The sequence below is a fragment of the Epinephelus moara genome, chromosome 9, assembly GCF_006386435.1.
Source record: "Epinephelus moara isolate mb chromosome 9, YSFRI_EMoa_1.0, whole genome shotgun sequence".
Taxonomy (NCBI): Eukaryota; Metazoa; Chordata; class Actinopteri; order Perciformes; family Serranidae; genus Epinephelus; species Epinephelus moara.
In genome coordinates this window covers 27,045,731-27,073,409 of record NC_065514.1, presented here as the reverse complement: position 1 = coordinate 27,073,409, position 27,679 = coordinate 27,045,731, and the positions used below count along the sequence as shown (strand labels likewise).

At 43.2% G+C, this 27,679-nt stretch overlaps 1 protein-coding gene across 12 annotated transcripts in view; it reads left to right on the top strand.

Moving 5' to 3' along the window:
- rapgef1b (Rap guanine nucleotide exchange factor (GEF) 1b) overlaps positions 1 to 27,679 on the top strand; it is a 56,563-nt gene that overhangs the window by 17,060 nt on the left and 11,824 nt on the right. For 2 of the 12 annotated variants that reach the window (XM_050053380.1, XM_050053388.1), the window contains exons 2-12: positions 9,564 to 9,709; positions 10,348 to 10,526; positions 13,698 to 13,854; positions 13,968 to 14,056; positions 14,145 to 14,303; positions 16,536 to 16,586; positions 17,138 to 17,252; positions 18,180 to 18,366; positions 19,299 to 19,817; positions 20,587 to 20,789; positions 24,567 to 24,728. In XM_050053380.1, coding sequence (XP_049909337.1) covers positions 9,564 to 9,709; positions 10,348 to 10,526; positions 13,698 to 13,854; positions 13,968 to 14,056; positions 14,145 to 14,303; positions 16,536 to 16,586; positions 17,138 to 17,252; positions 18,180 to 18,366; positions 19,299 to 19,817; positions 20,587 to 20,789; positions 24,567 to 24,728 — 1,967 coding nt within the window. The remainder of the gene's footprint in view (positions 1 to 9,563; positions 9,710 to 10,347; positions 10,527 to 13,697; positions 13,855 to 13,967; positions 14,057 to 14,144; positions 14,304 to 16,535; positions 16,587 to 17,137; positions 17,253 to 18,179; positions 18,367 to 19,298; positions 19,818 to 20,586; positions 20,790 to 24,566; positions 24,729 to 27,679) is intronic. The other 10 variants (XM_050053389.1, XM_050053390.1, XM_050053381.1 and 7 more) reach the window with 9 other exon arrangements.

Sequence of the window (27,679 nt, the reverse complement as noted above, 5' to 3'; positions counted from 1 at the left end):
AATCGGGAATCAGAAGACATTTGCGCTCTGAATGTTATTCTTCCTTTTTTATGAGCTCTCCAGGCTAAAATAACCCCTCAAAAGTGAGAGAACAGCGAGAAAAGTGGATGAGTGTACTTTTGATATTGTGTTTATCTCAGGGTGTCATCTCATGACTCATAGGGGTAATGATGTCTTGTCCACAGAGCAGGAGTTTCCCCGTATAGATGTTTTTCAGTCATCAGCCACTCAGACTACTGTGTCAACTCTGTGGTTAGATTTAAAGGCAGATGGCACTCTCAGAGATAGACACAGTTCTGTACTGTCTCTCCTTCCCTTTCTCATCTTCATGTGGCACACAGGCTGAACATGGGTGACCAAACACGATCTCACTGGGCACTTATGGATCAGGTTTGCTGCTTTGTAATATGGATCAGGGTTATAGATCGCCTGTGTTGGGCGGTCGCGCTCTGTTAGCCATGGTTGACCAGGCAGGCTGTCTGTTCCCATGCAACCCAGTACCCAGAGCGCCTCCGTCATCACATTGATATCTGCTGCTGATCATTGACCCATGGTTGGTAGGGCTGCTTTACTAGTCATTGACATACTGAGGGGATGTTTGTGTAAGTTATTAATAGGGCTGAGGTGTTAGAACAGCGGAGGCGCAAGCAAAAGACGTGCTGCATTATCTTCCAGGAAGGAATTAAAATAACCTGAAGTGTTGATTTTGAAAAAAAAAAAATTATTTAAAGCTCGGGTACGCAACTTATTTTAGAAGGCAGTTTTATTATATTTGTTGAAGTCTCTTCACATCTCGACACTAATCAGTAAATGAAAAAAATCTAGTGACTGTGGCTGTCGCAGGCCTGTAAAAAGCCTGTCCGTTCATTTCATTTCGATAGCTTTCCTGTCAGAGAGAGGACGTTCCCATTTGTGGTTTACAAATGTAGACACACTTACACATCCCTTCAGTCAAAGCGTGATTCAGTGGCAGAAAACCCTGCAGAGAGAGTTGCGATTCCAGCACTGGCAACAACTGCCTCTGCGAAGCAACCCAAAAAAAGGAAGACAGACTTATCAAAAAGATAGTCAAAAAAGTGAGTCTGCAAAATACCCAACATGTTTACATCAGTGAAGCGTTTTAGAGATGGAGAAAAAATGCTAGCTGCTGATAGCTAGAGCCTCAAAAGCAAACCCCCACTCCCAGCTGGATAAGTTAACAGGTTAGAGATGGTGTTGCTGCTGTCCTTCAGCCTGCTGTGACACCCAGCGCTTTGGGGTTTGTGCTGGCCAAAATCAAGCTGCTAAAGCCACTGTCCGCTTTCCTCCTGGGGAAGCAGTCCCCAGTGGCGGGGAGCAAGGCGAAGGGACAGTGGGGTGGCTAATGTTAGCTTGCTAATTCTTGTCTGATTTGTTGTCTGATAAATAGAGAGAGAGGGAGGGGCAAGGGGAGGCTGAGGAAATGTACCGTGTGCAACTCTGCAATGAAATAAGATTAAATAAATCAGTGTATGGGAAACACAGGGTTACTGTGTGAAGTGTGTGCATATGTCCATGGTTGTCTGGTGGGAGGAAATTTGGGTTTTAGAAAAGTAATTGTAAATTATAGTATAAATGAGCTATTTTCTATGCCTTGGGAGTATTCATTTCAGTCATCCATCCCACTTAAAATGTCTATTAGTTTATTGTAATCCGAGATGTAATGATGATGCCCATTATGTTTATTTTAGGACTTGGGAAGTTATTTGGAAGTGGGTGGCTGAAGACATCCAGTATTTGGATGTGTCTGTTTGCACTGATAATTTGATTTGCCACATGTAAACCATCCTCTGTGTCTCCTTTACTCATTTGTAAAGTGAAATACATTAGATGGTGAGTGTACTGAGCACTTAGCATCCACTGTACCTCATTTACTTACTGAGTAAGTAGACTGGATGCTCTAAGTCTTCCTGCGGCTCGCCAAACGGTATACTCAAACAGCACAGCTGTAAAGCTGTAGAACTTACAGCTGGACTATTTCTTCCATTACATCTGAAATCAAGCATTAACCAGGGCCACGTTTTATACCAGGGCTTCCTCTCTTCCCCTCCATCCTTGGGCAGTAGCTCGGCTTGCAGCACACACACACGCTCAGCCTACTGTGTCTTATAGTGCTGCTTGTTGATAACTGAGGACATAAAGAGGATTCCTATTGAAAATTGAACACAGCCAGCAGGAAGCCAACCACTACAATGGGGGAGAATAAATAATTCACTAAGCACTTAACTGTTTCCTGTTGAATTTTTCTCTCATTCCTCTCCGTTTTCTCCCTGCTGTTCATCTCACATGCCTCAGGCTTGCATTCCACACTCGTGCGCCACAGCAGGTCTTGCCTGTGGAGATATGATACTTGGCAGTGCACCTCCGCGGTTTGTGTTTTACAGTGTAGCAGACAGTAATTCACTCACTATGTTGTTGTTTTTATAGACAAATAAGGCCTCGTTGCAGGCATGGTTGCTTACAAACAATGCGCAGTCTATTTACATGTATCCTAGGATGGGGTCTCTCTCATTTTCACAAGTTATACTTAAAGGGACAGTACACCCCAAAATCAAATTATTTTTCTTTTTAGCTGTAGTGTTATTGAACAGTCTAGATTGTTTTGGTGTGAGTTGCAGAGTGTCAAAACAACAACAACAACAACAAAAAACATTTGAAAAATTCAACAGCAATGTCTTTTTCTAGAAATTTTAACCTGGATAGATAATCCACAGACCTTGTTGTGAGCAGTTTTATGGAGGAACTATTTTCTGTCTACCAAACTACACCCACCAACCATATCTCCGCATAGAAGGAAGCGTGCATCTACTCATGGACGAGAGGCTCTTGCTCATGGCAGTGCGAGAAAGAAACATGAATGGCGCCCTCCTTGGCTGAGCTGTAACGCTAGCTCGCTCAGTGGTGCTAAGTGAGCTAGCAGTAGATGCACACTTCCTTCTGCACGGTTTGCGAGTGTAGTTCAGTAGAAAGAGAATAGTTCCTACATTAAACTGTTCAAAACAAAGTCTGTGGATTATCTTGAGTAACCTGGTCCTCCTGATCATGATTTCATTCTCCACACATTAGTTCAACTGATGTTAACTGTCCAGTGTGGCTTTGATGAGAAGATAATTCTCCTTTACACACTTACACACTTGGAAGATGAGTCCCTGTTTAACAGCTGGCACAGTGTCCTCTCTGACTCTTGTTTAAATCTTCTAGCAGGTTCAACAAGTCCATATACGCAGACCTTGCACACTTTCACTGAGCAGTCCTCACTGAGGGAGTTCAACAGAAGGTGACAGCTGTGTGTGTAACCTTAAGCACAGCCTTCCCGGTGTCCCTCCACCCAGTTTGCATCCTGTTCCTAGAGTTTTGGGGGTGGTCAGTGAGGAGCCGGCCAGCTGTCCAGTATAGATCCACCTGCACTGAACAGGAACCAGATCAATCTGTCAGTTCTTTAGTCAGATCTGGACAAGCTCATATGTCACCAGTCATCAGTTGTGCTGAAGGGATCATTACCAGAAACTGAAATCCTGGGATTTCCCACTGAAATATATGCTGGATATCCTCTGTCCAGACGTTTGGTCAGGCAGCTACATGTGAGGGTCACTGCATTGTTGAAGTACATTTTAAAATCAGTTAAAGCAAATCCCACATGAAAATAATAATAAGAAATCCAGTGTTTTGATGCTAACGTGATAATGGCAATGCATCCATCTGTCCTGGTCTGTGTCATCCATGAAATTATAACCAATTGTACACCATTTACATCAGCAGAGGTACCAACTGTCTCATGCTCAAAGAGACTGTCCTATAAATAGAAAGGAGCAAACACTGTTTACACTAATGTAGTTTATTAGAAGGCAGAGTTTTAAAAACCTCCAAGGATGTCTCCATTAGTGAGCCTTTTTAGGTGTGGAAAAGCCCAATTTATTTATTACACTTTTGTAAAACATGATCAACTTTGCCTTTGCCAAAAGACATGATAAATATTGTCATATTTTTTTTGCAGTTGCCAGATTTGACTTTTTCATTTACTTAGCAGTCATGCTACAGAACAGGTGTTTAGAAAATAATATGAGTTTCTACTGAGGTCAAATAGGTGAATTCAGAACAAATAAATTCAATGCTATGAATTCAGTGATGTTTAATTTTTAAGTATTTAGTGGCTGTTGAAATTCAAATACTTAAAGTCTCTTATTCGCTTCCATACGTTTCGGCAAAACAGATCTAAATGTGAAGGTCTATGAGAGCCCACAGTTAACTCGCCAAATGAGAAAATATGTCAGGCACCAATAAATTTATTCCCCTGGTGTGTGTGTCCGTGTGTCTGTGTGTGTCTGTGTGTGTGTATATTTGTATTTAGTTATTGTGTAATGATGCTTTGAGACAATCCAGCAGCTTGGAAGGCTCATGGGGACTCTACTATACCACAGAGCTGTGTGAGAACCCTCCCAGGCTTTGTTCAAGAGTCGTTCAGACTGGAGTGTTTGTTTTAAATGTCCCCAAGGCCTTTGAAAGCAGCATCGTGTTTAAGCAATTTAAATGCCTCCAAAAGATGTTTACTCGCTAAATCCTTCACTATTTGTTGGGAACAATGAGATTTTCAGTGATTCCCCAATTTTATTTTTCCATATATCCTTCACAGCATCATGAAAAAAATGTCACTGATTTGACAGACTTCTATGAAATTGAAAAGAATAACAAACATCAATTCTTTATCATTTGATTTATTGCTATGGGATATACAGGAGCTTTCACTGCAGACCTGTAAGCTCCCCACACTGTACTGAGTGAGGCTGCAGTGTAACATAGTGAGGCTCAGGAGAGCTGTGTGTGTCTGTGTGTGTGTTCAGGTCTCTGTGGGACCGTTACAACAAAGGAGTCCAACCTCACCCTTTATGGAAGTGTAACCGCACTTTACTGATTATTAAGTTGGCTCTGCTCTGTATACTAGATAGAATCAACAAGGAGAAAGTGTTATGGTTAATGTGACCCTTTCTGAAAATATTATGGTTTCAGTTTCCAATCTTTCTCTTAAGGCTGCCTGATTTTGGCAAAATACAAAGTCATGATTATTTTGGTCAGTACTGAGATCATGATAATTAAACATGATTTTTCATTGACTTTGAAAACATCATGTATTTGTTGAACTTAAAAAAACGCAAGTCTTTTAACAGTGGATTTTCTTGAACTTAAATTAGGGTTACATTTTGAGTTTGGGCTTGTAGGGTTTTTTATTGTCTGTAAATTTTGTGTTACCATTTTTACATTTATAAACACTGGGTGTGCACGCACATGTGTGTGTATGTGAGAATGCCACCTGTCTGGCGTGCTCAAAGAAAGATGGAGAGTGTTGTTGGAGTTTGTCCCTGTCTTTGTTTTTGTCTCTTCTCCGCTATGCTTTGCTGGTTAGGCCGCTGGTGACACCAGAATGTGCAAAATCTAGCCACAGCTTCTTGTCGCCATTGTAACAGCCTGTCAACCATGACAGGTACACTGCATTCACATGTGAATGTTGCGGTTTCTCTTTGTGCTGTGTGTGCGGTGTGTCAGTGTGTGTGTGGCAGCGCACTCTTGAATTTTTTTTAAGGCAAGGTCTACCATCAATCCCGTGACCATCCCAAAATGTATTATAAAATGACTACAGAGGTGCATACATGAAAGGCCCTATCTAGAGCCAGTGTTTGGTTTGTCCATTCTGGGCTACTGTAGAAACACGGCGGTGCAACATGGTGATCTCTGTAGACGAGGACCAGCTCCCTATGTAGAGATTAACAACTCATTCTAAAGTAACGAAAACACAACAATTCTTATTTTCAGGTGATGATACACTAAAGAAAACATACTTATTACATTATTTCTGTCAAGATATCCCCTTTAATCCTACACATTGAACCTTTAAGGCAGTAAAAACCCAGCTATTGGCTATAAAGAATAAACTAGTGTATGAAAATGTGCCGCAGGTGAACAAGAGTACATAGAGTTTTGGAGGCGCACTCACAGAAAGGCGTGTTGTGGCCTGGGCAGCTGAAAAAAATTAAGGAAAAAAATGTTTTCGCTCTGAGGTTTCTTTCAGTCTTTTATTCAGCGCATGACTAGTCGGATTGAGTGTAATAGACATTACAACCAATGACATCACCACCTCATAACTCTGGACAGCAGCAGGCAGGCAGGCAGCTGGAGAGAGCGAGGGGCATGGCTGGGCCCGTCTCTGGTGGAGGAGTGGAGGGCGGTCGCTGAGAGGCGTACACGACTATAACAGAGCACTTCACTGTATTCACTGTATTCTCTTTCTCTCTCTCTCTCTCTCTGACTTTCTCTCTTTCACCCTCTTCATTTTTTTTCTGTTGATGATGTCATTTCCACGCTGAGCCAGACTTCCAGTGAACTCTAGAGGAGGAGGAGGGGGTGGACTCTGTTCTCAGAAGTGAACAGAGAGAGAGGGAGTGAGGTGGTAGAGAAATGAAAAAGGGAGCAGAGGAGACAGGGAACCAGCCCAGTGTGCATGATAAACAGCTGAGCCACGGGGGCTGCGATGGTGTCTGAGGGACCAGCTGTATCGATCATGGCGGTGACTCATGGCGCTGATGTCACCGCATCTCAACTCTGGGCTGGGATCTTTGGGTTGCAGCTGTAAACTCGCACATAGTCCTTCTGGGCCTGTTCAAGCTGGGATTGAGTGAGAGGGTCCAGCATATTGTGATGTCAGCCACAGGCCCGTGCACTTGTGCCAGGAATATGTTGGAAACAAGGTCAAACAGATAGGATTATGTGAGACTAAATTCATACGGAGACTGCCGTGTAATCAAAAGCATATGGTCTGCTCTTCACTCTGCCATAAAGTTAAACCCTGTCAGGATAGATAGCGCCCTAGCTTGCAGCAAAGCCGGTTAACACAGGTATGTATAGCCTCAGGGTACAGAAAAAAAATCCTCACGCACTGTCAGCCCTAGCTCTGCTATCCAGGCTCTGTTTAGGTGCACTGATGCAGCACAGCATCCCCTGTGGATAAGCTACAGAGTATTGATCCAGACAGCTGTTGAGATGAGCAGGTTGTCACCTTCTGCAGGGGTCTTCACTGTATCTAGTCACTCGTCTGACTCTCTGGTTAACTCAAACACTTAGTCTTCCTCCTCTCTTCGCTCAGTCCTGCCTGGTTGAGTGACTAGCTGATGTTTTATCTGTTTACTCCGCTGATGGTGTGAATAACAAGCCCTTGAAGGCTGCTATCTTTGCTGCATTGTGGTTTTGTCTTTGTAGTGACATAACTGGGCTACTAATGAAATTCACAAAAAGTCTATATTTGTCTCACACATGTCTTCTAACATTAGAGTTGTGTTGTATTTTAACAAAGCTGATGTATTTATGTAGGACAGTAAATTTGCCTGTCAAGTGTGTGTGAGTGATTTGACTTGTTTGGATGTTAGGAATGGGGTCAACTGTGGATTAAAGGTGACATAGCGGTCACAAGATACATTTCCAGTAACACAGTGGTTCATTGAATCCGGCATGCACCATTAGTAACTTACTGTCGCCTGCAGAGCAGCCAGTTGTGATTTATTTTTGCACAACATTGAGATAAGATTCTTTTTTAAACGCAGTGTAAAGCAACAGCCCGAGGGGTCATGCATGCCTCATCACATGCATTTGTATCAGAAGGAAACTCCACTGGAAGCATTCTCATCATCAACATTTTTAAGGAGACACACAGTCGTCCTTGGCTGCCTCAGCAAACTTTTGGCTTTTGCTCGGAGTAAGGGATGATGAGGATTAGGGGTGGGGAGAAAGAACAGTAGGGTGGATATGTGTGCGCTGTGTGGATCGATGGTGCACATGAAAGCTCTGCCTGGCTGGAGGTCTAGTTTGTGGTGTTTTCCCGCTGCTGCCAGCTATTCAGCATTCAGTGTTTTTACGCTGATGGCCGTGGAATGTCAGATCCCGCTGTTGTCGAGAGCCGAGGGGAGATTACAGCAGATAGAGGTGTAATTTTGCCACTGATAAAACCCACCCTTCCTGCTGCTGTTATTAGTATTTATCTCCTGATTCAGTTTGGTGTGGAGATAGAGGGACGGGGCACAGAGGTGAAGGGAGACAGTGAGTGAGCAGTCAATTCTCCTGGGATTGACAGATTGAAGAACTCTTCTCTCCCCAGATACAATCAGCTCTCTCTACAGTGAACAAGAGGAATTCGGCTTTATTACTCTGCTATTATGAAGCCTCTCTCAATTATGTACCATAAAGTAATTTTCATCTCAGCACTAACTAAAGTATTTTATTAGGACCACACTCTTCTGCTCTGTCCTTGTCTCTCTTTGTGTGCACTCACATGTGTGCGCACACATCTGTGCACATAATTGACTGCTGGAAGAGGCACTGTGACTGTGACTGTCCAGCAGATTTATTGTTGGGAACAGGAAGAGCAGATGAAATGCGCATATTACAAATATTTCTTTCTTTAACGGGTAACTTTGATATTTTTCAACCTGGATCCTTCTTTTCCTATGCTTTCGTGTCTAAGTGACTAATGGAGACAACAGTTTTAAAATTTGTCCAGTATTGAGCGAGACAGAAGCGAAACAGGCTGTACTGTAATGCTAATGGGTAATTGTGCACCATCAATTAACATCCACCAAAGGCCCTATTTTTTTCCACTGAAAGGCTCAGATTATTATTATCATAAGTGTCTGACAGCATTTTGGTCAAGATCCCTACAGAGGTTGATTTTTTTTTTTTTTTTTAAGAGTAAGATCCTTTTTGTTTAACCAGAAACAGCCATGAAATCGCTTTCACCAAACCCACCAGACTCCATTTATATAAACAGTAATTTTATTATCATAATATACAGTCAGTTCAAAGAAGATAAAAAATAAAATAAAATACATAAAAGTCACAAAACCCATCTTGGTTTGTCTTTCACATGTTTCAATAATCACTGACTCTGATTTTGTTGAAATAAAACCTTAATTCACCCAGAAAACATGCTGACCATGCACATGCTAAAATTACTGTTTATGTAAATGGAGTCTGGTTGGTTTGCAGATAGCGATGTCAGGGCTGCTTCTGGTTAAACAACAAGGATCTTACTCTTTAACATAAACGTCTTTCTCTGTAGGGTTCCTTTCCATAATGTTTTCAGACACTTTTAATGATGATCTGAGCCTGTCAGTGGCAAAATCAAGCACTTTTTGTGAACATAAATTAACGGTGCACAAGTGCCCTAAGGGGTTACGTTGCAGCCCATTTTGCCGCTGTTGGCTGCAGCATTCTTGCACATTCCCTGACCAATTTTAAAAATTGCATTTCCTTTTAGTCATGTAGACACAAAAACATGGGACAGTTACTCATACTCTTTAAGTTACTCTTTAAAGATACCAGTCCTGCATTTAGCTGGTGTCCAGCTGAACTTGAGCATAATTTAAGATGTATGACACTGTGTGATAGTGATATCAACACTTTAGTGTGCTTGCGCCATCTGGCCATCTGTTTTTATCTAATTTCTATTCTCCCCCCGGACGACCTCTCCTCCTCGACTGACCACTCTGTTTTCCCTCCGTCCACAGACTCGCAGCGGTCCCATCTCACCTCTTTCACCATGAAGCTGATGGACAAGTTCCACTCTCCCAAGATCAAGAGGACTCCATCCAAGAAGGGCAAGCAACTGCAGCCCGAGCCAGCAGCCAAGAGTACAGAGAAACCTACGAACAAGGTGTGTGTAAAGCACGGTCATGTGCTAGAAAATATACAGTATGTGTGTATTGTGGGAAATGCATCTCTTTCCCACCTTTTCCCTGTGTTTGTTTGCCTATTTGTGAGACGATTGTTTTCCTGTTTAATGTTTTGCGATCCCGTACTCCATTGTGTCTGTGTGTGTGTGCGCGAGTTTCCCCGCTGGTTCCCACAGCTTCCCAGTCGCTGTGGCGGCTGGCTGCACTACAGCAGGTGTCTAAACCTATAAAGACATGAATGGAACTGGGCCACTTCCTGAATGAACTCCTCCACTCCCTCTTAAGGCTTTCGGTGTAATGAGTATATTCCCCAGCAGCCCTGCTGTGACAGACTAGAGAAGCTGAAAGGGCCCGTTGCTGTAGTACCAAAATGGCTCCAAGCCACATCACTTGATAGATGGTTCTTTGAACTGCGAGCAAACCATGGGAATAATAGAACCACAGTAGGGTGCCCAGACTGTAGTGATGGTCCAATGATAAATAGGTTGTTTAGTGATGAGTATTTCACTGTGCATGGTATTTAAAAAGCTTGTAAAACATTTGCCATTATCGTGAAAATCATAAGTAGCTCTGTAGTGCAATTCTGAAGCGCTGTTCTGTTTTATTGTTTTTTTTGTAGAAGGTTAGTCGGCTGGAGGAGCATGAGAAGGAGGTGGTCAGTGCCCTGCGCTACTTCAAGACAATCGTGGACAAAATGGTCGTGGAGAAGAAGGTGCTGGAGATGCTTCCAGGTTCGGCCAGCAAGGTGCTTGAAGCCATCCTGCCTCTGGTTCAGGTAGAGGCCCGGATACAGCACAGGTGAGTCACATGTTTTTAGAAAACGATTGAAATAGTTGACACAGTGGTGTCTTTTGCGCAGACTGCAACCTTCAAAGTTTTATATTCCGAGACAGATGTTTTAAAATAGTCATTACAATAAACTGTTGCCGTCCTGCTTGCCGTCCCTTTTGTGCTGCAGATGTATTATTTCACAGTGTACCATTTCTCGGTTCATTCTCATCATTCTTGTCTCTTGACGTAACTCACATTGTAGCTGGTATGCATGCCGGACATGTCAGAACTAGCACGATGCAAAGGCTACCACTCACTGCAGCTCGTGATAATTGATGGTATGTTGTGACAGACAACATCCGTCACCTCAGAGCTTCCTGGACTCAATGCCTGAAGCCTTTTAAGATTATGTTCACGTGTAACTCGATGTTGTTATGGCACGTTATCAAAAAATGTTACCTCCGAGGAAGAAAACTGAACTTCACTTTTCAGATATATGAACCAATAGATTGCTTTCCTTCCTCTCTGGGTAAGATCTATGGGAAGTAACCTTAGCTGCAGTTTGGTTTAGACTGTCAGACATGTTAGAACATCTCTGTCGGTGTGCCTTTCCCCATCTGTTAGAACACATGAAAGTGTGGAGGTCAGAGGTGACAGATTTTGTATCTCACAGCCCTGTGTTTAGAAGCGATTGATGGATTGTTGCTGCAACATTGAGAAGCAGTCATCTCTGGGGGTTTGACCTCAGTCTAATAGAGTCAAACCCCAGTAGATCACAGTAGAAGTGAAGATGTTTTTCTTGACAAATAAGACACTGTATGTAAAGTAACTGTTGTGTGACGAAGAAGAAATTTACCCTCACGTTAATAACCCTGAATTAGCTTTGCAGTCTGCTGCTAAACATTCACAGTGTACTGCAGTGTTTAACTGTCTGCAGTGACTTAAATCAATATTGATCAAATAAGTGGGTCAACACTCGGTGTAACTTGTACCCGCTGTCCTGGCACCCAGTGTTAAAGGTACAGATCACCCCAAATTCAATACACAGTTTTCCTCTTTCCTGTAGTGCTATTTATCAGTTTAGATTGTTCTGGTGTGAGTTGCTGAGTGTTGGAGATATAGATTGTACTCGGCTTGTGGTGCTCCAATTTTTTTTTTATAAAAATGTAAAAACTCAACAGCAATGTCTCTTTCCAGAAATCATGACCTGATTGCTCAAGATAATCCACAGACCTTGTTGTGAGCAGTTTCATGTAGGAACAGTTTTCTTTCTACTGAACTACATCCACCAACAGTATCACTTAGCAGAAGGAAGCGTGCCTCTACCCATGGACAAAAGGCTTGTGTTGTGATAGCCAAGTCCCCAGGAACAGCACCTGGCTTTAAGCCAATTTTATATAGTGGCTAGACATGGAATTATAACTTCTAGGTCCATCACATGATGCTATGGGGCCCAAAAATAATTTTTTCCACGGATTTACATTGTGAAAGAGATGTCTGTAAAACAGTGGATGAATATTTTTGAGCGTCACAACCCCCACGAAATGACTCCTTTCACTATCGTGATGTGATCCATTCAATATAACAACTAGAACCATTTTAGGTTAGCGGAGGGATATATCGAAAGTTAGCTACTCGGCCATGCTCAGCCAAGTTCGGCCACCGTAAGTCTCCATCACGCTTGTTCAATGGGCCCCACAACATTGAAGATCTGGGTATTTTCTTATGATAGAAATTGAGCTTTTTTGGCCTCATGTGCCACTGAGCAGCTTTCATAGGAATGACTGGGGGCCTGCTTCCAATGCTGTATCCAGTTCTCTTTATACATCCACAATGATAGTGCGAGATGTAAACCTTAATGGCATCCTCCGCCGCTGAGTTGTAACGTTAACTAGCCCAGTGGTGCTAGGTGAGTTAGCTGTAGATGCACGCTTCCTCCCCTGCAGTAATGAGGCTGGCAGATGTAGTTTGGTTGAAAAAGAAATAGTTCCTAAATGAAACTGCACACAACAAGGTCTGTGGATTGTCTTGAGTAACCGGATCATGATTTCTGGAAAGAGTCATTGCTGTTGAGTTTTTAAAAAGTATATTTTTGGTGCTTTGAGCACCACAAGCTGAGTGCCATCTAGTTCCATTATATTGGAGCAAAGACAGATATCTCCAACACTCTGCAACTCACACCAAAACAATGTAGATTGATAAATAACACTACAGGTAAGAGGAAAAATATGTATTTTGAAGTTTGCAGTGAACTGTCCCTTTAAGTTGGCTGACGTACTTATCTGCTAAAAGGTTTGTGTATCAATCTCATATCTGCAAACTCTAGTCACAGAGTGTAACTGACTGGTCACTCACAGTTTCAGGCTTTATTATAATTCCACTGTTCCTACTTAGTTCCAGTGTAACATACAGCCTTCAGTCTTTCTGGGTCAAACCTCTCCACCCTTCCAACTGCTCAACCATCCCTCGCACATGGGAGAAGCTTGCCTTCAGGGCTTACTGCCGGAAAAGGCTGTTCATTTAACCCTAAACCATGATCTTTTTCCTAAACCTAACCAAGAAAGGACTTCCTGGAAGAGAGCCCTAAAGGCAAACTTCTCCCAACAGCCCATCCCTCAAATCCCTCTGCTAACCCTCATAGCTACAGTGGTCGCCTGCTCACTGTAAAGCGTAGCTATGTAGAGACAGTGGAGGGATATTCCAGCACCGTGAATCAGCTGCAGCATGTTGGTACAGGCCTGGGCCACACCTTAGAGCTGGGACTGAACGCACCATTCACTACAGGCAGAAACAACACCCCGCTTCCCCGTGTGGTTATACATTCTTCTATCAGCACTAGCTAGCTTATTCCAACCCCCCCAAGCTTGTAGTCAGACATACCTGCAGTTCCTCAACACATGTCCACTAAATATGTAGCCTAATAGCTGGTAGATAGATGGAAGTGTATCCAATGTGTGATTTTTGTCACCTCCAGTCTAACATGTGCTTGTCCCATTGCTTTATTTTCACACCCCGCTGTTGTGTTGTCTTGAATCATTCTCCTTTCTGCACCTCTGGTTTCCTCCTGCACATCATCTCTATGTCTGTTCCATATGCTGCTCTTCTTTTTCTCCTTTTTTAATTCCTTTTGCTTTTCCCCTTAATGCTTTGTTCCACTCTCACCCTCACCCAACTGTATTTCTCACACCATTTCAACAGTTCTGCGCTGTCTTCCTGCCATAACCGTGTGTATCAGAGCCTGGCCAACCTCATCCGTTGGGCAGACCAGGTGATGCTGGATGGCATCGACTTGGAGGACAAAGAGAATGTGGCGTCTGTCACCAGCGTCATCAAAGCAGTGCTGGATGGAGTAAAGGTAGGCCCCTGTGCTAATAGAGGAAATGTTGTGGATAGTGTTGGCGATGTCCTCCCTTGGTGTTGTTCTAGTAGCAGCCTCTGAAGCTTGTTGTATTGTCTTTCTACGAATAGGAATTGGTGAAGCTGACCATCGAGAAACAAGAGCAGCCGTCACCCACCACCCCTAACAAACCAGCACCACCTGCTACCACAGCAGAGAGGTGAGTACAAAGCACGCTCTGCAGAATACAAACACTCATTCAGACACTCAAAGTAGTTCATTCACTCAGACAGCTTTTATGTGTGTAGCAGCGTGTCATCGGAGATGCCCTTGATAGATCGGGAGCAGGAGGTCTCGAATAAGACTGCTCCGGCAGCTACTCCCGCAGAGGCTGCCTCTGACATACCAGATGAGGACGTAGCCCCACCCAAACCCCCCCTTCCTGAAGCCAAAATGGCAGAGCTCAGGTGAGGATTAAACACACAACAAAACCACAGTTGTCATATTCTGATATTCTGCTCTTTTTTTTTGCAATCAGTATTTCAGCATTGAAGTTTAAGGAGCAGTGTGTAGGATTTAGTGGCATCTAGTGGTGATGATTGCAGATTGCAACCAGCTGAAACTTCTCCCATGTGCAAAGTGTGAACTCTTGGTTAGGATTTCTTCATTGTTTATTGTTCAGGTTTTTTTTTACTTTGAACCGAATTATCCGCAGAGGTCTCCTCCTCTCCAGAACAAACAGACCTGGTGATTTAAACTGGTACAAACACTTAATAAAGCAGTTTTATGTTAGGAAATTAGTGTTTTTCCTCTGCTGTTTATCGTGAAGGGACTTCTAACTACGGTGAACGATGCAAACACACACACACCCTCCTGATTAAATATCAGTTACTGACTAGACGCGTGCAGCACTGCAGCTGATCTGATACATCACAACATCACTAGAGTATCAAACTGTAGGGAAGACAGATAAGAGATTAAACTCAAGTGTATCACTTCCAAGTTTATACTGCACCACAGAGAACTTTCTTAAATGATTAGGGAGTTTTTTCTCTTCATGATCTGTCATTTCATAAATTTCCCCTTTCATAATGGAACTAAATTAAGTCAGAGAGAGTCTGTTGGTCAGCGAGAAACACTTCTTAGTTGTCATCATTTCCATTCAGTCACATGAGAGGTTTTCAGTTCCCGAGCATCGGGTGTGATGAGTTACAGAATTTCAATAGTTTTCCTGAAACATTTAGCCCAATGAATAATTTGCGGTCTTCAGAAGGCACAATAATGATATTCTGCTTATTAAATAATGAGTTTACAATCAGAAAATCAATAAATAGCCTACAGATTGAAATAATGAATAAATCATATGAACGCATTCTGTGCCTCTAAGTGGGACACGGGATATGTTATAAATAAAGATTGCAGGTTATTAATGTGCAGGTTTTTGTTAAACAGAGAAAATCACTGCTGCTTTGCCAGTGATATCTGTGTGCCTTTATGAGTATTAGCACAGTGTACAGGTGACACAATCTCCATTGGAAGTCTCTATTGCTGTTGAAGCTGACAGACAGCTGATCCAGCTGTGATCTACGGCCACCGTCATCAGAAACAGGCGTCGCTTCACCTGACGCTCCAAATGAAAGGACATCTGATTTCTCTTAAAACAAATCTCCTTGATTCCTCTCTCCTCACATGGTTTCCTTGCGTCTCTCCCCGGTGAGAAGGACTAAGACGCAAGGAAAAGACGCAGGTGAGGGAAACATGGATGCAGTTTAAAAGATTTGGGATGCACCCCCAATGTAGATACTTACGGCTCACTGTAAGGTAATGAAAACACAATGATACTTGTTTTCAGGTGATTATACACTAAAGAAAACATACTTATGATATTACATTCCATTTCTGCCACTATATCCCCCTAAATCCTACACACTGGACCTTTAAGGTGTTGGTCTGGTCAAAGTTAAGTTCATGAGGGGCTGAAATATTAATTGTGTAGGAGTTTCTCAGCATACATTTCTCGCTGCTTCCACTTCAGTCAAGCGGTGCTGCAGAAGCACTGATACCTCACGTAGCTCTATTTGTTGTTGTCGTAGAGTGTTGTAGGTTCTGATTTTATGTAATATGACATTCTTTCTCAGTTCAAGGTTTTGTTTTCTTTCTGTTTTGTCTCCATCCAATGAGAACCAAGGACAAGGGCTCGGTGGTCACAATGTGGCCACAGAAATGTTGCAGCCTTTTGCACCATTGTAACAAAAGCAGAAGTTTCCCCTCTGGCTTTATTCATCATATCTGTTTCACTTTGAGCTGAACTTATTTTTAGAACAACTTCTGAAAATGCGTCACAAATAATCAAATAAGGAATAAAGATGATTTTTAGGATGTAGGTATAGGAGGATAAGGGGAGTTCCATAGGTTTGTTTCATTTTCACTGATTTAGACCTTTCTGTTTTTGAAAATCAAACACATTTTGGTGTATGGTGCCCTTTCGATGTAGTTTTCCCATGTGATCCAGCTGCAGCTCCATCGATCCAAATGCTAAAAACTCTAAACTCCTTAAAGTCTTTCATTACTTTCACGCTTTAGGCTTTAGATATGGCACACTTTGGTTTGTTTGTTGCTCTGTCTCTTCCTTTCTTACTCTTTCTGCTGTCTCTCTCAATTTGTTTCATCTGTGGTTTCCCTTTGGATTCTGGGAACAGAGCACAGTTGAGTGCTGACGCTGGCCAAAGGAGACCCTCTCAGAAGGAGAAGTATGTTAGCCCATAGGATCATCTGTCTCCATTATAACATCCCACCCTAGACCCCCATGAAGCTTCTGAATTGGATGAAAGTGTTTTTTTGACTTGCATGGTTGCATCATCCCAAACTTTGTGTTATCCTGGGCATTCCCTGAAGAATTCATCATCCAATCAGAAGACCGTCCAGTGCATGAGAGTGTGTGACTGACCCATGAAGTGTCTTTCCCTGGCCTCCATGTCATGGCGCCTTGTGTTCCGCTGTTCGCCTCATTTTGACCTGGTATTAACTCACTGAATTTAGGTTTGACAAGCAGGACAGCTTCATGTCATAGCTGAGAGAGGCTAACATGAAACACTCTCACTTTCATCTCACTATTCCACAGGAGGGATGATAATGCGTGTGTTCATGTATTCATACATGGATTTGTGTGTGCATACATGCCTGAGAAAGCGTGTTTTGCGTGCTTGCCTGATTGTCTGTATTGACTTTGCCAGTGGGACAAAACATATCCAGCATTCATGTTATTTTATTCTGCTGTTTCTGTTTGCTGTTCTGTCACCAGCCCTCCACCAGCTCTTCCTCCTAAGAAGCGTCAGTCGGCCCCTTCGCCTACACGGGTCGCAGTGGTTGCACCAATGAGCCGTGGCTCCAGCCTGCCCTGCAGCGTCCACAGACAGGTGGGGGACTATGGTCCATTAATTGGTACCTTCAGTTTCAATACACTATCCATTACAGGAATACTTCACCCCACAAATGACCATTTATATTTCAATTATACCACATGTTGTGTTGAATCTGTGAAGAAAACTTCATCTTTCTCACATGCCCCTATGTTGAACGTTGAATCCAAATCCGGAGAAAATTCTTGACTGGTTGAAGTCATAGCGGTCCATTTACAACAGCAAAGTTATATCAAAACAGCTGTTTTCATACACAGCTAGTGCATTATAATTCAATTAATTTATCTATTGTATGGTCATTGCTTTCCCAAACAGACAGCCCTTTCCGACAGTGAACTGAGCTGAAAGTGAGACTTTTCTATGCTCTCTTCAAAACCGATCCCCAAGGACAAAAACAGTAATTTTACCTCGCTGAATACAGGAGCTGCTGGTCTACCTCTGCTTCGATCAACAGTTTGTACTATTGTGTGACTTTGGTGAATTCAAACTAACCCTTTAAACACCAGAGTCACACAATAATACAAACGCACTATTTTTGTCAATAGAGTCTGACTTTGAAGAAAGCAAAGATAAGTTTCGCTTCAGATTCAGTTCCTAGTTGGAAAAGCCTGTCTGCTTGGGAACGTACTGATCATACGACTGAATAAATGACACTTGAATGATACTGCACGAGTACTGTGAGAGTTTGTGAACAGATGTTTGATATAGTTTTGCTGTCATGAAATGTGAACCCTATCTCTTTAGTTCATCAAGAATTTTCTCTGTTTTTGGATTATTTGTTGACCAAACACGTGAGAAAAACAGTTTTTTTTTTTTTTTTTTATGAATTCAATACAGGGTGTGATATTGATGTACAAATAATCATTTCGGGGGTGAAGTATACCTTTAAGAAAAAAGTAGTGCTAAAGGTCTTTGTCTTTGCAGCAGCAGGACTATGAGCAGGAGTTACTTAAGAGGCGTTTCTCTGGGGGCAGCCAGTCCTATGGGGGCGACTCTCCACGCCTGTCTCCGTGCAGCAGCATGGGGAAACTCAGCAAGTCCGATGAACAGCTCTCCTCCATGGAGCAGGACAGTGGTCAGTGTTCTCGCAACACCAGCTGTGAGACACTCGGTAAGGCTACAAAGGCAAACATATGAATTTGGTTCAACAGCTTTTTTTTTTTTTCTTTGTTACAAATCTGATTCTCGCATTGAATCCGCTTATCTTATCCAAATCCCTTTTAATTGAATATATTATATTCTAATATATTCTTTATTCTATGCGTCCACAAAATCAAGCTCCCATTCATTGTCTATGGAGCAGCTCCAGACTTTATACCCTATGACATCACAAGTTTGAGACTTACTTCTCTGGTGTCTGGCTTTGAGAGGGAGTAGCTTATGTTCATAAATATTGATTGAGCTTTCCTAGGCCTGTAGGCCATGGAAATAACATAATGGGATTTTTAATTTAGGTGGTGTTCCCCTTTTAAATGTTGATCTGATATGCATTAAAGTTAAACTCTCCTGCGTTTGCCACAATAAGAAGATAATATCTCCGGAGAAGAGTCATCACTATGTTGATCTTGTTGAACGGCAACAATACACAGCCCATTTGCGGCCAAAAAGTTGCATTATAGAGTGATGTTTCTTCTCACTCACAAACCACACACATGCACACACTCCGGCTTACAAAGAGCACATTGACCAGACAACACCCAGAAGTTTCCACATACTGTAACCTTAACAGAATTAACGTCAGTAAGCTCCAGCCAGTATCGTCTACTGCTTGTGATGTGTCATTTTAAATGCCATATTCACTTCTGGTCATGAATGAGAAGCCTATTTATGTTTCCTGAATGTTTCCTACACTGCTCTTTGCTAATAAATAAAAAGGGAGGAGCTTATTGAATCTGGGTATTTTGCCTTCAGGGAACCAGACCCAAAATGGAACAAACCATTGCTAATGTGTCTTCAGTTGTTGTGAAGGTGTTGAAGGTCACACTCTGGTTGAGAGTTCAATCTAAATACATGATGACTGAAATGTGTTTTTTACTTTTTCAGACAACACAGAGACCTACGACCCAGATTATGACTTCCTCCACCAGGACTTGTCAGCTGGGGAGAACCTTCCCCCAATACCAGTAGGGGGGTGCCTGAGCCCCCTGCCTGAGTCTCACAGTGAGTCCTCTTCCCCTGTCCCGGGACAGCATCCCTCACATCCCCGCTTCAGCGCTCCTCCGACACAGCAGCAGCCAGAATACTGGACCCCGCAGCTCAATCAAACCAATCCCTTGTCCTCCCGCATCAGCGCGCCCCCCGCTCTTCCCCAGAAGAAGCGACGCAGCACCCAGACATCCCCCTTCCCTGATGGAGGCAGGGTGCTGTATGAGCGCTACCCCTCCCAGTATGACAACTTGTCAGAAGAGGAGCTGCACCCGACGCCGCCGTTCCCCCTTTTCACACCCATCTCACCCATGCCCCAGACAAATGGGGGCATGTTTGTCGCCCAATACATAGCCAGCGAGAACGCAGATGTCCCCGCCAGCCCACCGCCACTGCCAGAAAAGAAAAGCAGACACAGTAAGTGAGGGAAAAGGAGAGGATGGGAACGTAATGAGGGACCAAAGAAAGGGATGACGGGGTAGAGGGCACAGAGGCAAAGGAAGGGACAGAGAGTCTTATGTGGGGAAGAATAAAGGAAAGGATGAGGTTGGTTTAGGAGGGTCAAGGAAATATTCTACTGCGAATAGCGGCAGGAAGTGAATACGAGGATGTGATACAATGGGTCCGGCTCGAGGGGCACAGAGGGCAACATTTGGTCATTTCCTGACACACCTGCTACATCACTTCCTCTCAAGCTACTGTATGATGTCATTCCATACAGTCAACCCTTCCTTTTGGTTGAAATGCAGTGTATGACTACATCAGCGTATGATTTCAAGAGGAAATGGGAAAGACATGGATTTTTTTACAGGGTAGAGAGGGTCTTATTATAGATGCTTTTGAGTTGCATCATGGGGAATGTATGATCAAGGGTTTTTGGAGCATGATTCATACTAGGGACAAAAATTTAAGATATCTTGGCCTTTGCAGCTTAAATTTTTACCTGTCTTTCTTAACTACGTCTTTTGTATGTCTTCCAGCTTTGTGGGGGTGCAATACTAAATCATCAGAGTGCCCCTTTAATAAAAAGTGAGGAGTAATTTAATCCAAAAACGGATATATGAATCTTTAGAGCACAGAATTGACTGTTGTTAAGTCCATTCTTGACTTGGTTGCTTTTAAAGTCAGACCTCTAAGCAAAATAAACAATAAATGTTTTAGAATCTAATCCACCTCCCTACTTCAGTCCTCCAGTACATGCAGTTTGTGGAAGACTACTCCGAGCCGCAGCCCTCCGTGTTCTACCAGATGCCACAGAGCGAAAGCATCTATGAGCAGCGCAACAAGCGCTTCCAGGAGGTCTACGGCTTCAACGACTCCTTCAGCAGCACCGACTCAGTCCATGAGCCGCTGCAACCTCCAGCATTGCCCCCAAAACAACGGCAACTGGTAAGAAACTTCTCCATGTGTGCAAGTATGATGACAGTAACCCTTCTGAAGGACTAAAACCAGTTACTTTGATATTGTGTCATTTCTCATAAACTACCAGGGTTAAATTAAATTAATCTTTTGCAAGTGGGTAGACATAAATTATTTGGTCACCAATCTGAACTATGTGAACAAAGCTGTAATTTAAATTCTTTTAAAGCAGCTGTATGGAACATTAAGAGCATTAATCTAGCAAGCAACTATTTGCTATGTAAAGATATGGTGTGGTATTGGCGTCCTGAGCAGAGAATGAAGTCACGTTCCCTCTGTGTGTGATTTAATCTGAGCCTCTCTGTGGGTTGTTGTGGTAGCCGCGCTGGCTGCGCATGCATGTTAGTGCATGTGAGTCTCTATGAGTGTATACCAATGGCTAGCTCATTGCCCCCACTCTGCACTGCGCTTGTACAGCAGTTACTGCTGATAACAGGACAGCAGTGGCGCGGAAGCATAGCATCCTTCAGGTTCCCCCAGGTATCAATGTTAGCTCTGTTAGCGCTGTTGCTGTCGTTGGCGCTGTTTATGCAGTTAGCACTGTTAGCTGCTTGCTGCTAGCTCAGCCACTCTGAATCATAGATATGTTCTGAATGTGGCTTAAATTGATCAGTTCATGTTCCTTAAATTGAAACCAAAACTTTGAGGCTGTGGAGCTTTTATTGATTCCGCTATCAATTTATGAGACAGAGATTGTTATGAGTGTTATGACGACAGAGTTACTGGCACATTTGAATAATACTAACAACTCTGTGTGGTAGAGCTTTATGCTGGTCCCAGTGTCTTCATGCTTAATGCTGGCTGGGAAAGAAAGAGTGGGAAAAATGCAGGGGCTAAAGTACATTCCTGTGATAATCCTCATCAATTTTCTCTCGAGCCTCCTCCTATCTTGTTATCTCTCTCACCTAAGCAGCTCCCCCCTCCTTACCCTCACTATCTCCCCTTCCTGTAACCAAAGCAAGGGCCTGTACGTATGCGGAGGTGTTTGGTTGTTAGTGGGCGATAAAACCAGCCTTTATCAGCCCCACATCAGATTGAGTCCACATATCTTAATCTCGGTCAGCGTCTGGGTTAATTGAGACAGCCGTCTGACAGAGAGTCAGTGAGCAGACAGAGGAAGAGACACGATTGGATAGATCATAGCAGGGGAGGATATCCTGTGATGAGCCATGTTGAGGTTGAAATAACACCTTTTAAAGGACCTGAAAAATTCTTCTTCTCGCTGCAGTGTGAGTGATGAGGTCCCACGCGAACACACTATTTCTGCCAAAGTCAGACCAGTTTGGTTATTGTTATTTCTCATTAGATATTTGTATTTTTTTTTCTCTCAATTTTCATCTAACTAGTTTGAAATGAGATAGGATCAGTTAGAAAAAGAGGATGTCACTACTTCTCTGCACCAGTCACAGTTTAGCAGTATGCTAGCCGAGTTTTTAAGTGTTCATTAGAAAAGTGCATTCAGTTGAGTGCAGATCTCCACCAGGCACCCCAGCGTCCACCCATGCTGACCACTGCCACTTTAGACAGTTCTTGTAATTCTAGCAGAGGCGTCGCAGTGCGTTTCAGAAGCATCCCAGTAGCTAATAAAAATACACATCTCGTCTATTTTTGACAGAGCCACAGCGCGTTGCACAGAGCACATCAAGTTATGAGGATGAATGTTTTTTTTAATAACACAGCCACAAGTTTTTGATCCTTATCATTCATAACTGGACAGTATTACAATATTACATTACATTTGTCTGCAGGCTACAGCACAACAAAGAAGGAAATAACAAAAATAAACACAAATAAAACACATCAAAATAGAAACCATTTAACTACAAAGCCTGCTTGCTTACTTATGAAAGAAGCACAAATGTAAAGGAAAAATGAGCAAATCAACAAAATCTGCAAGTCTACAAAATCAGGTTGACAAAGTGTTCCACTTCTGAAATGCTCCCGGTGTGGTGTGACACAGTGCGGCTGATGAAAAAACCTCATCACAGCTATGTCAGCAGGAACAGTTGTCCCGCTCAAGTCCCTTACAGTCAAGATGGCAGCAAAGATAACAAAAATGGGTACCACTTAATGCCTAGCTTTAGTGGATCATATCGGGTCTGGAATGATGGTCTGCTGATGGTCTGTTTCAAAATCTTTTTATGGATGTCAGTTGTTGAGCCATGACGAAGGCCAAAATATGGCCTGCATCAGACTCGGTAAGACTTGTTGTTTTTACCATAGGAGACATTGGAAAAACTTGTGGCCCCTACCAGCTGGTTGAGAAGAGTTAGGAGTCAGCCATCAGCGATGGTATATAACAGTTTTTCACCAATTGTGAATCACCATGACCACAAGAGGTCCTATCGCACACAGTCATAAATGTGCACACAAAATATTAGGCTGACAGGTCCAGTAGTTAGTGCGAGATTAGTTGCAGACTTGGTATATATCACTTAAATATGGCCATTGTGAGCCTATGGGTCATGTGAACTCCCCACCTCCATTGTAGAGAGTCAAGGAAATGAGGACTAGCGCAAAACAATATATATTAGGGCAAGTTGTGTGAGCCTCCTACAACTTTCCAAACTGGACAACAAAGCTGAACTGTACCAGAATTTCCCTTCTATAATCCCCACTGTAGAGTTACTGCATGTTCAGTAGATGGTCTGTGGTTTGCCACATTGTCACATATGACATATGGTGTTTTCACAAAGGAACAAACTTGCCTATTTTCCCTCGTTAATGCCCCTCGTGTATTTAAAGGTGACAGATTGATCAGTGGTTGGCCTGAGGCTGTGCAGTAATGAAGACAGTACTGTTGTGGACAGTATACAGATGCTGCTTTTCTCCAGTGTATAGCTGGATGTACAGTGTCATAGCCCAGTAAAGAAAATAGACTTTGTGGCTGAGTGGCAGTGTACCCGGCCACCTCTGAGAGTCTCTCTTCTTTCCCTTTGTGCATTGTCCTCTCTCTGTCACCACAACTGTGTATTTGGAGCGCTGTGCCCGGCTTTTATTTTTATCATTCTTTTGTCTGAGCGTACAGTCGAACTGCACTCATCTCTGCTCCTGCTGCAAGGCCTAATCTGGCCTCATGTTTTGGACTTGATGAGCTCGTGGCCCAGTGGAATAAGCCGGTTTGCCTCCTCCATAAACCCATGTTCCAGGCTTACACGCTTTGGCGACTTTACACGGCTTTGCAAAAAAAAAAAAAAAGTCATTTCAGCTGCTGCATGGATAAGGAAATGGGTGGAAAAAAAACCTGAGCGGATCACATTGGCCCTGTTTAGAACGTGTTGTAGTTGGCCTGGTTTCTGAAAAGCCCTTAAAGCTCAGGATATTAAAAGAAGGTTTATTGGACTGTCACAGTAGACAGAAATGTGTGTAACCTGTACATGTCACATGACCCTCTAGTAATTAGGGCTTTCGAGAACTTGCACATAACTGTAAACCCGTATTCAGTGGCACTTCAACAGCAGTACTCTGTCCTTTATTTACTTCCACAGCTAGTACGCTGATGCCTCTCAGCCAAACTACCAGAATCCTCCTCAGCTTTCACCACTTCGACTTCACTACTCTGCTGCTGAACTTTGATTAAATCTGCTCTAATTCAGTCTTGCTTACTAGTGTAATCAACTGTCCCCTTTTTTTCTTCTTTCTTCCTTCCCTTAACACCCGGTTTCCCCTCTTTGCCTTCCTTAACCCCCTCTTCTCTTACTCACTTTCTTTTCTATCTTTCTTTCTTCCTCTTTGTTTCTTTCTCAGGCCTCCCACTCTTCCTCCCCCTCTTCCTCCTCCTCCTCTTCTCTCTCCTGCCACCTCCAGCCGTCTGTAGCGGCCATGGAGGAGGCGGGCTCTGGGCTGGGCCTCAGCATGTCCGTTTCTAACTCCTACCTGATTGGCCAAGCATCCTTGACCACACCCACGGTGAGTTCCCCCTTCCCACATCTTTAAACCCCATCCCTCCACCTCCATTTCTCCACTCCGGTGTGGGTGCTGTGTGGTCCTGGACTGGTCCAGGGGCGGCTTGACCTCTGTGTGCTCCATATGTCATACAGTCTGTTTATCTACCCCTTGCCCCTTTGGAGTTTCTGATGCAGCCATCCCTCAAGCGTTGGTTGTTTGGTTGCTGTGTGGTCCTTAATTTTGTCCATCCTCCCGTCTATGTGTGCTTTTGTTTTGACAGTGTGAATTTGTTGTTTTGCTGTGTTGTTTTTTCTAGCTGAGGTATTAGATATGATGTTATTAATGTGTGCTTTGCTTGAGTGTGTGCAGTTATTTGTTGCCTCTGGCTAGTCAAGTTTGTGTGTCGCACTGAAGCATTCCTCCACATGACAGGTAATTATTTGACCCTTTCCCTCTTTTCCGTTTGCCTCAGAGATACAGTCAGTGAGTTGTGTGTCTGGAGCAGCTCATCCAAATATCATAAGAGACTGTCGGGCATTGGTTTGGGGTTTATAAATAGGGATGTGTGCGATTAATCAACTAGTTGATTAAACTTCTCTACCCTCGATAGCTGGCACCAGAAATACTAGGCAGTTAAAGTTATAAAGGTATCCAGTGGAAAACGGGAGGAGTTTGGATTGGCATGTGAGACTAACTAGCAGCTCTGATCATCAACAAGTCTCCCTTTTACTTTATCCTTTTACATACACGCCCACACACAAACACACACATGCCCTCAGATTGAATGGTTGGAACCGTGTGCACATACCCGCGACCGGTACAAGTCCGCAGCTGTCCGTGGAAAGTTTTTCCGAGCCACACACACTCACACTGGTTGGATGTCTTCTCACTCGGCTGAAAAATAAGTGCTTTTGGGAGCACAAGAGATCCTGAGAAGCTTCAAAATGTGTGCTAGTTTGCATACACACTTATGATACGGTGTGTGATTGCATTTGTTTTTTAATGGAGTCAAATCCCCAAATAAGTTTGCTACGTTCCACAAGCTCTCCTAGTTTTTTTCAGTCTACTAAATAGATAATAAACTCACTAAATGTCAACAGAGGTAATATTCATAAACCTATTTTGCGTACATCCTCTGAATTCAAGTTTCTCTCTTTTATGCAACTAAAGACTAGCTTAAATGTTCTGTTGACTCATCATAGAACACGTCATTCTAACTCGGCAGAAACAAATTAATAGTCACCCTAAACCATCTTGTTAGTCATCTAGGTAGTTCGTCCACAGTTCTAACAATCACTAATTCTGGTTTGGTTGAAATAAACCCTTAATTTACCGTGTTAGATTAGAAAATATGCAGTTTTCCTCCAAGATTTCTTTCTGCCATGTGGCTCTTTACAGTCCTGTAACGTTGTCCCCACCACTCCCAGTCACCGTGTCTGTCAGCTTAGCCGCCTGTTCCATCAGTAGAGACTGACCTCTGGTGGCGTGTGGTGTGCACTACATTCAATACATCCTCAACACAGCCTCTCCATATGAGTATAATGGACAGAAGAGAGCCTGTATTTTTGACGGTATTGAAAATTTTACCATGGGATTTCTTAATACCCAGGTATACCGTAATATCCTGATGCCGCCCAAGCTTGATATACGCAATATTTTTCTTGCAACTTTGCTCAATTTTTACCATTTCTTGAGTGGTTTCTTAGTTTTATACTAGTCGACTAGTCTAAGTTTAAACATTTGTTAAACGTCTGGGGAACTGGCCATCAGGAACATCCCTATTCATAAATAACAAACTGCCCATTGTTGGTTTAACCGGAAAGCTTCAATTAGCAACAGGATCTTGTTAATAAATTAGCTTGTGGTTTATCAGACCTGTCTATTTGTTACAGTGGTTAGGTCAGTATTTTAGCCGGGACTGAACCATAATGACCCCATGGTGTGCGAGGCACCCTAAGGCATTGTGATCTCCCTTAGGATATCTCCAGTGGAATGCAGCACCAGATGGACCTGATGGGAAACATATTCCTCCTGTTTCTGCTCTTCTTCTTTCCTCCCCTCATCGCCTCTTCTCTTCCTCCAGCGTCAGTCGCTGTCCACACACTCTCTCTACTTTCTCCCATCTGTCTTAGTCTCCCCTTCACCGCCATGCTGTAACCTGCTCCCACCCCAAATGTGCTTCCACACCTCCCATTTGTCTGTTTCTGTGGAATGTTTGCATTCCTCAGCTCCTTGGGGCATGCTGTTTTTTTGAGGGGGAGTTGAGGCATGCCAGGAAAGCTGCTTTGCATATGTTGAGTGGAAAAAGAAAGAAATATTCAGTAGATCATTTCAATGTAGAAGTGTCCCCCCTGTGTGTGTGTTGCTGATGTTAGTAGACAGGATTTTTTAAAACGGCTGCTACAGAAAAGAGGAGAATGAGAGACTTTCATTTCCCACTGATCCTGCGTGTCCGTGCATGAACACGTGCATGCATTTGTGTGTGTGTATATGTCAGCCTAGTGTGTGCAGTGTTTATCAGTGATCTCTGTGTGTGTTGCTCCATGCTGGTATGCTGAAACAGGGCTGATGTGCGACGTGTTAAAACAGGTTACCTCTACCTCCCTGCAGACAGGCATCTCCACGGCTGTCCGCACGCACACATACACACACACTCACGTACATTGTTAAGACATCTCTGACCACATACGCAGATGTGATGCTGCCTTATCTTGGAGTTTCCTTGTTCCTGTCTCGTCATCCTCCCTGTTATCTCACTGGAGATGTGTCTGTTGCCACTGGTCCCAGTTTAGCTTCATTTTTTGGGTGTTTGTGTGTGTGGGTGTGTGTGTGCTGTGCATTTCATGTTCAGGCACATCACTCTCACAGTCCAGCCTTAATGGAGGTGTTGGAATATGAGGTGAACACTTCCCCCCCCCCCCCCCCCCCTCCTCCTCTTTTTTTTCTTTTTTTTTTTTTTTTTTTTGTAGGTT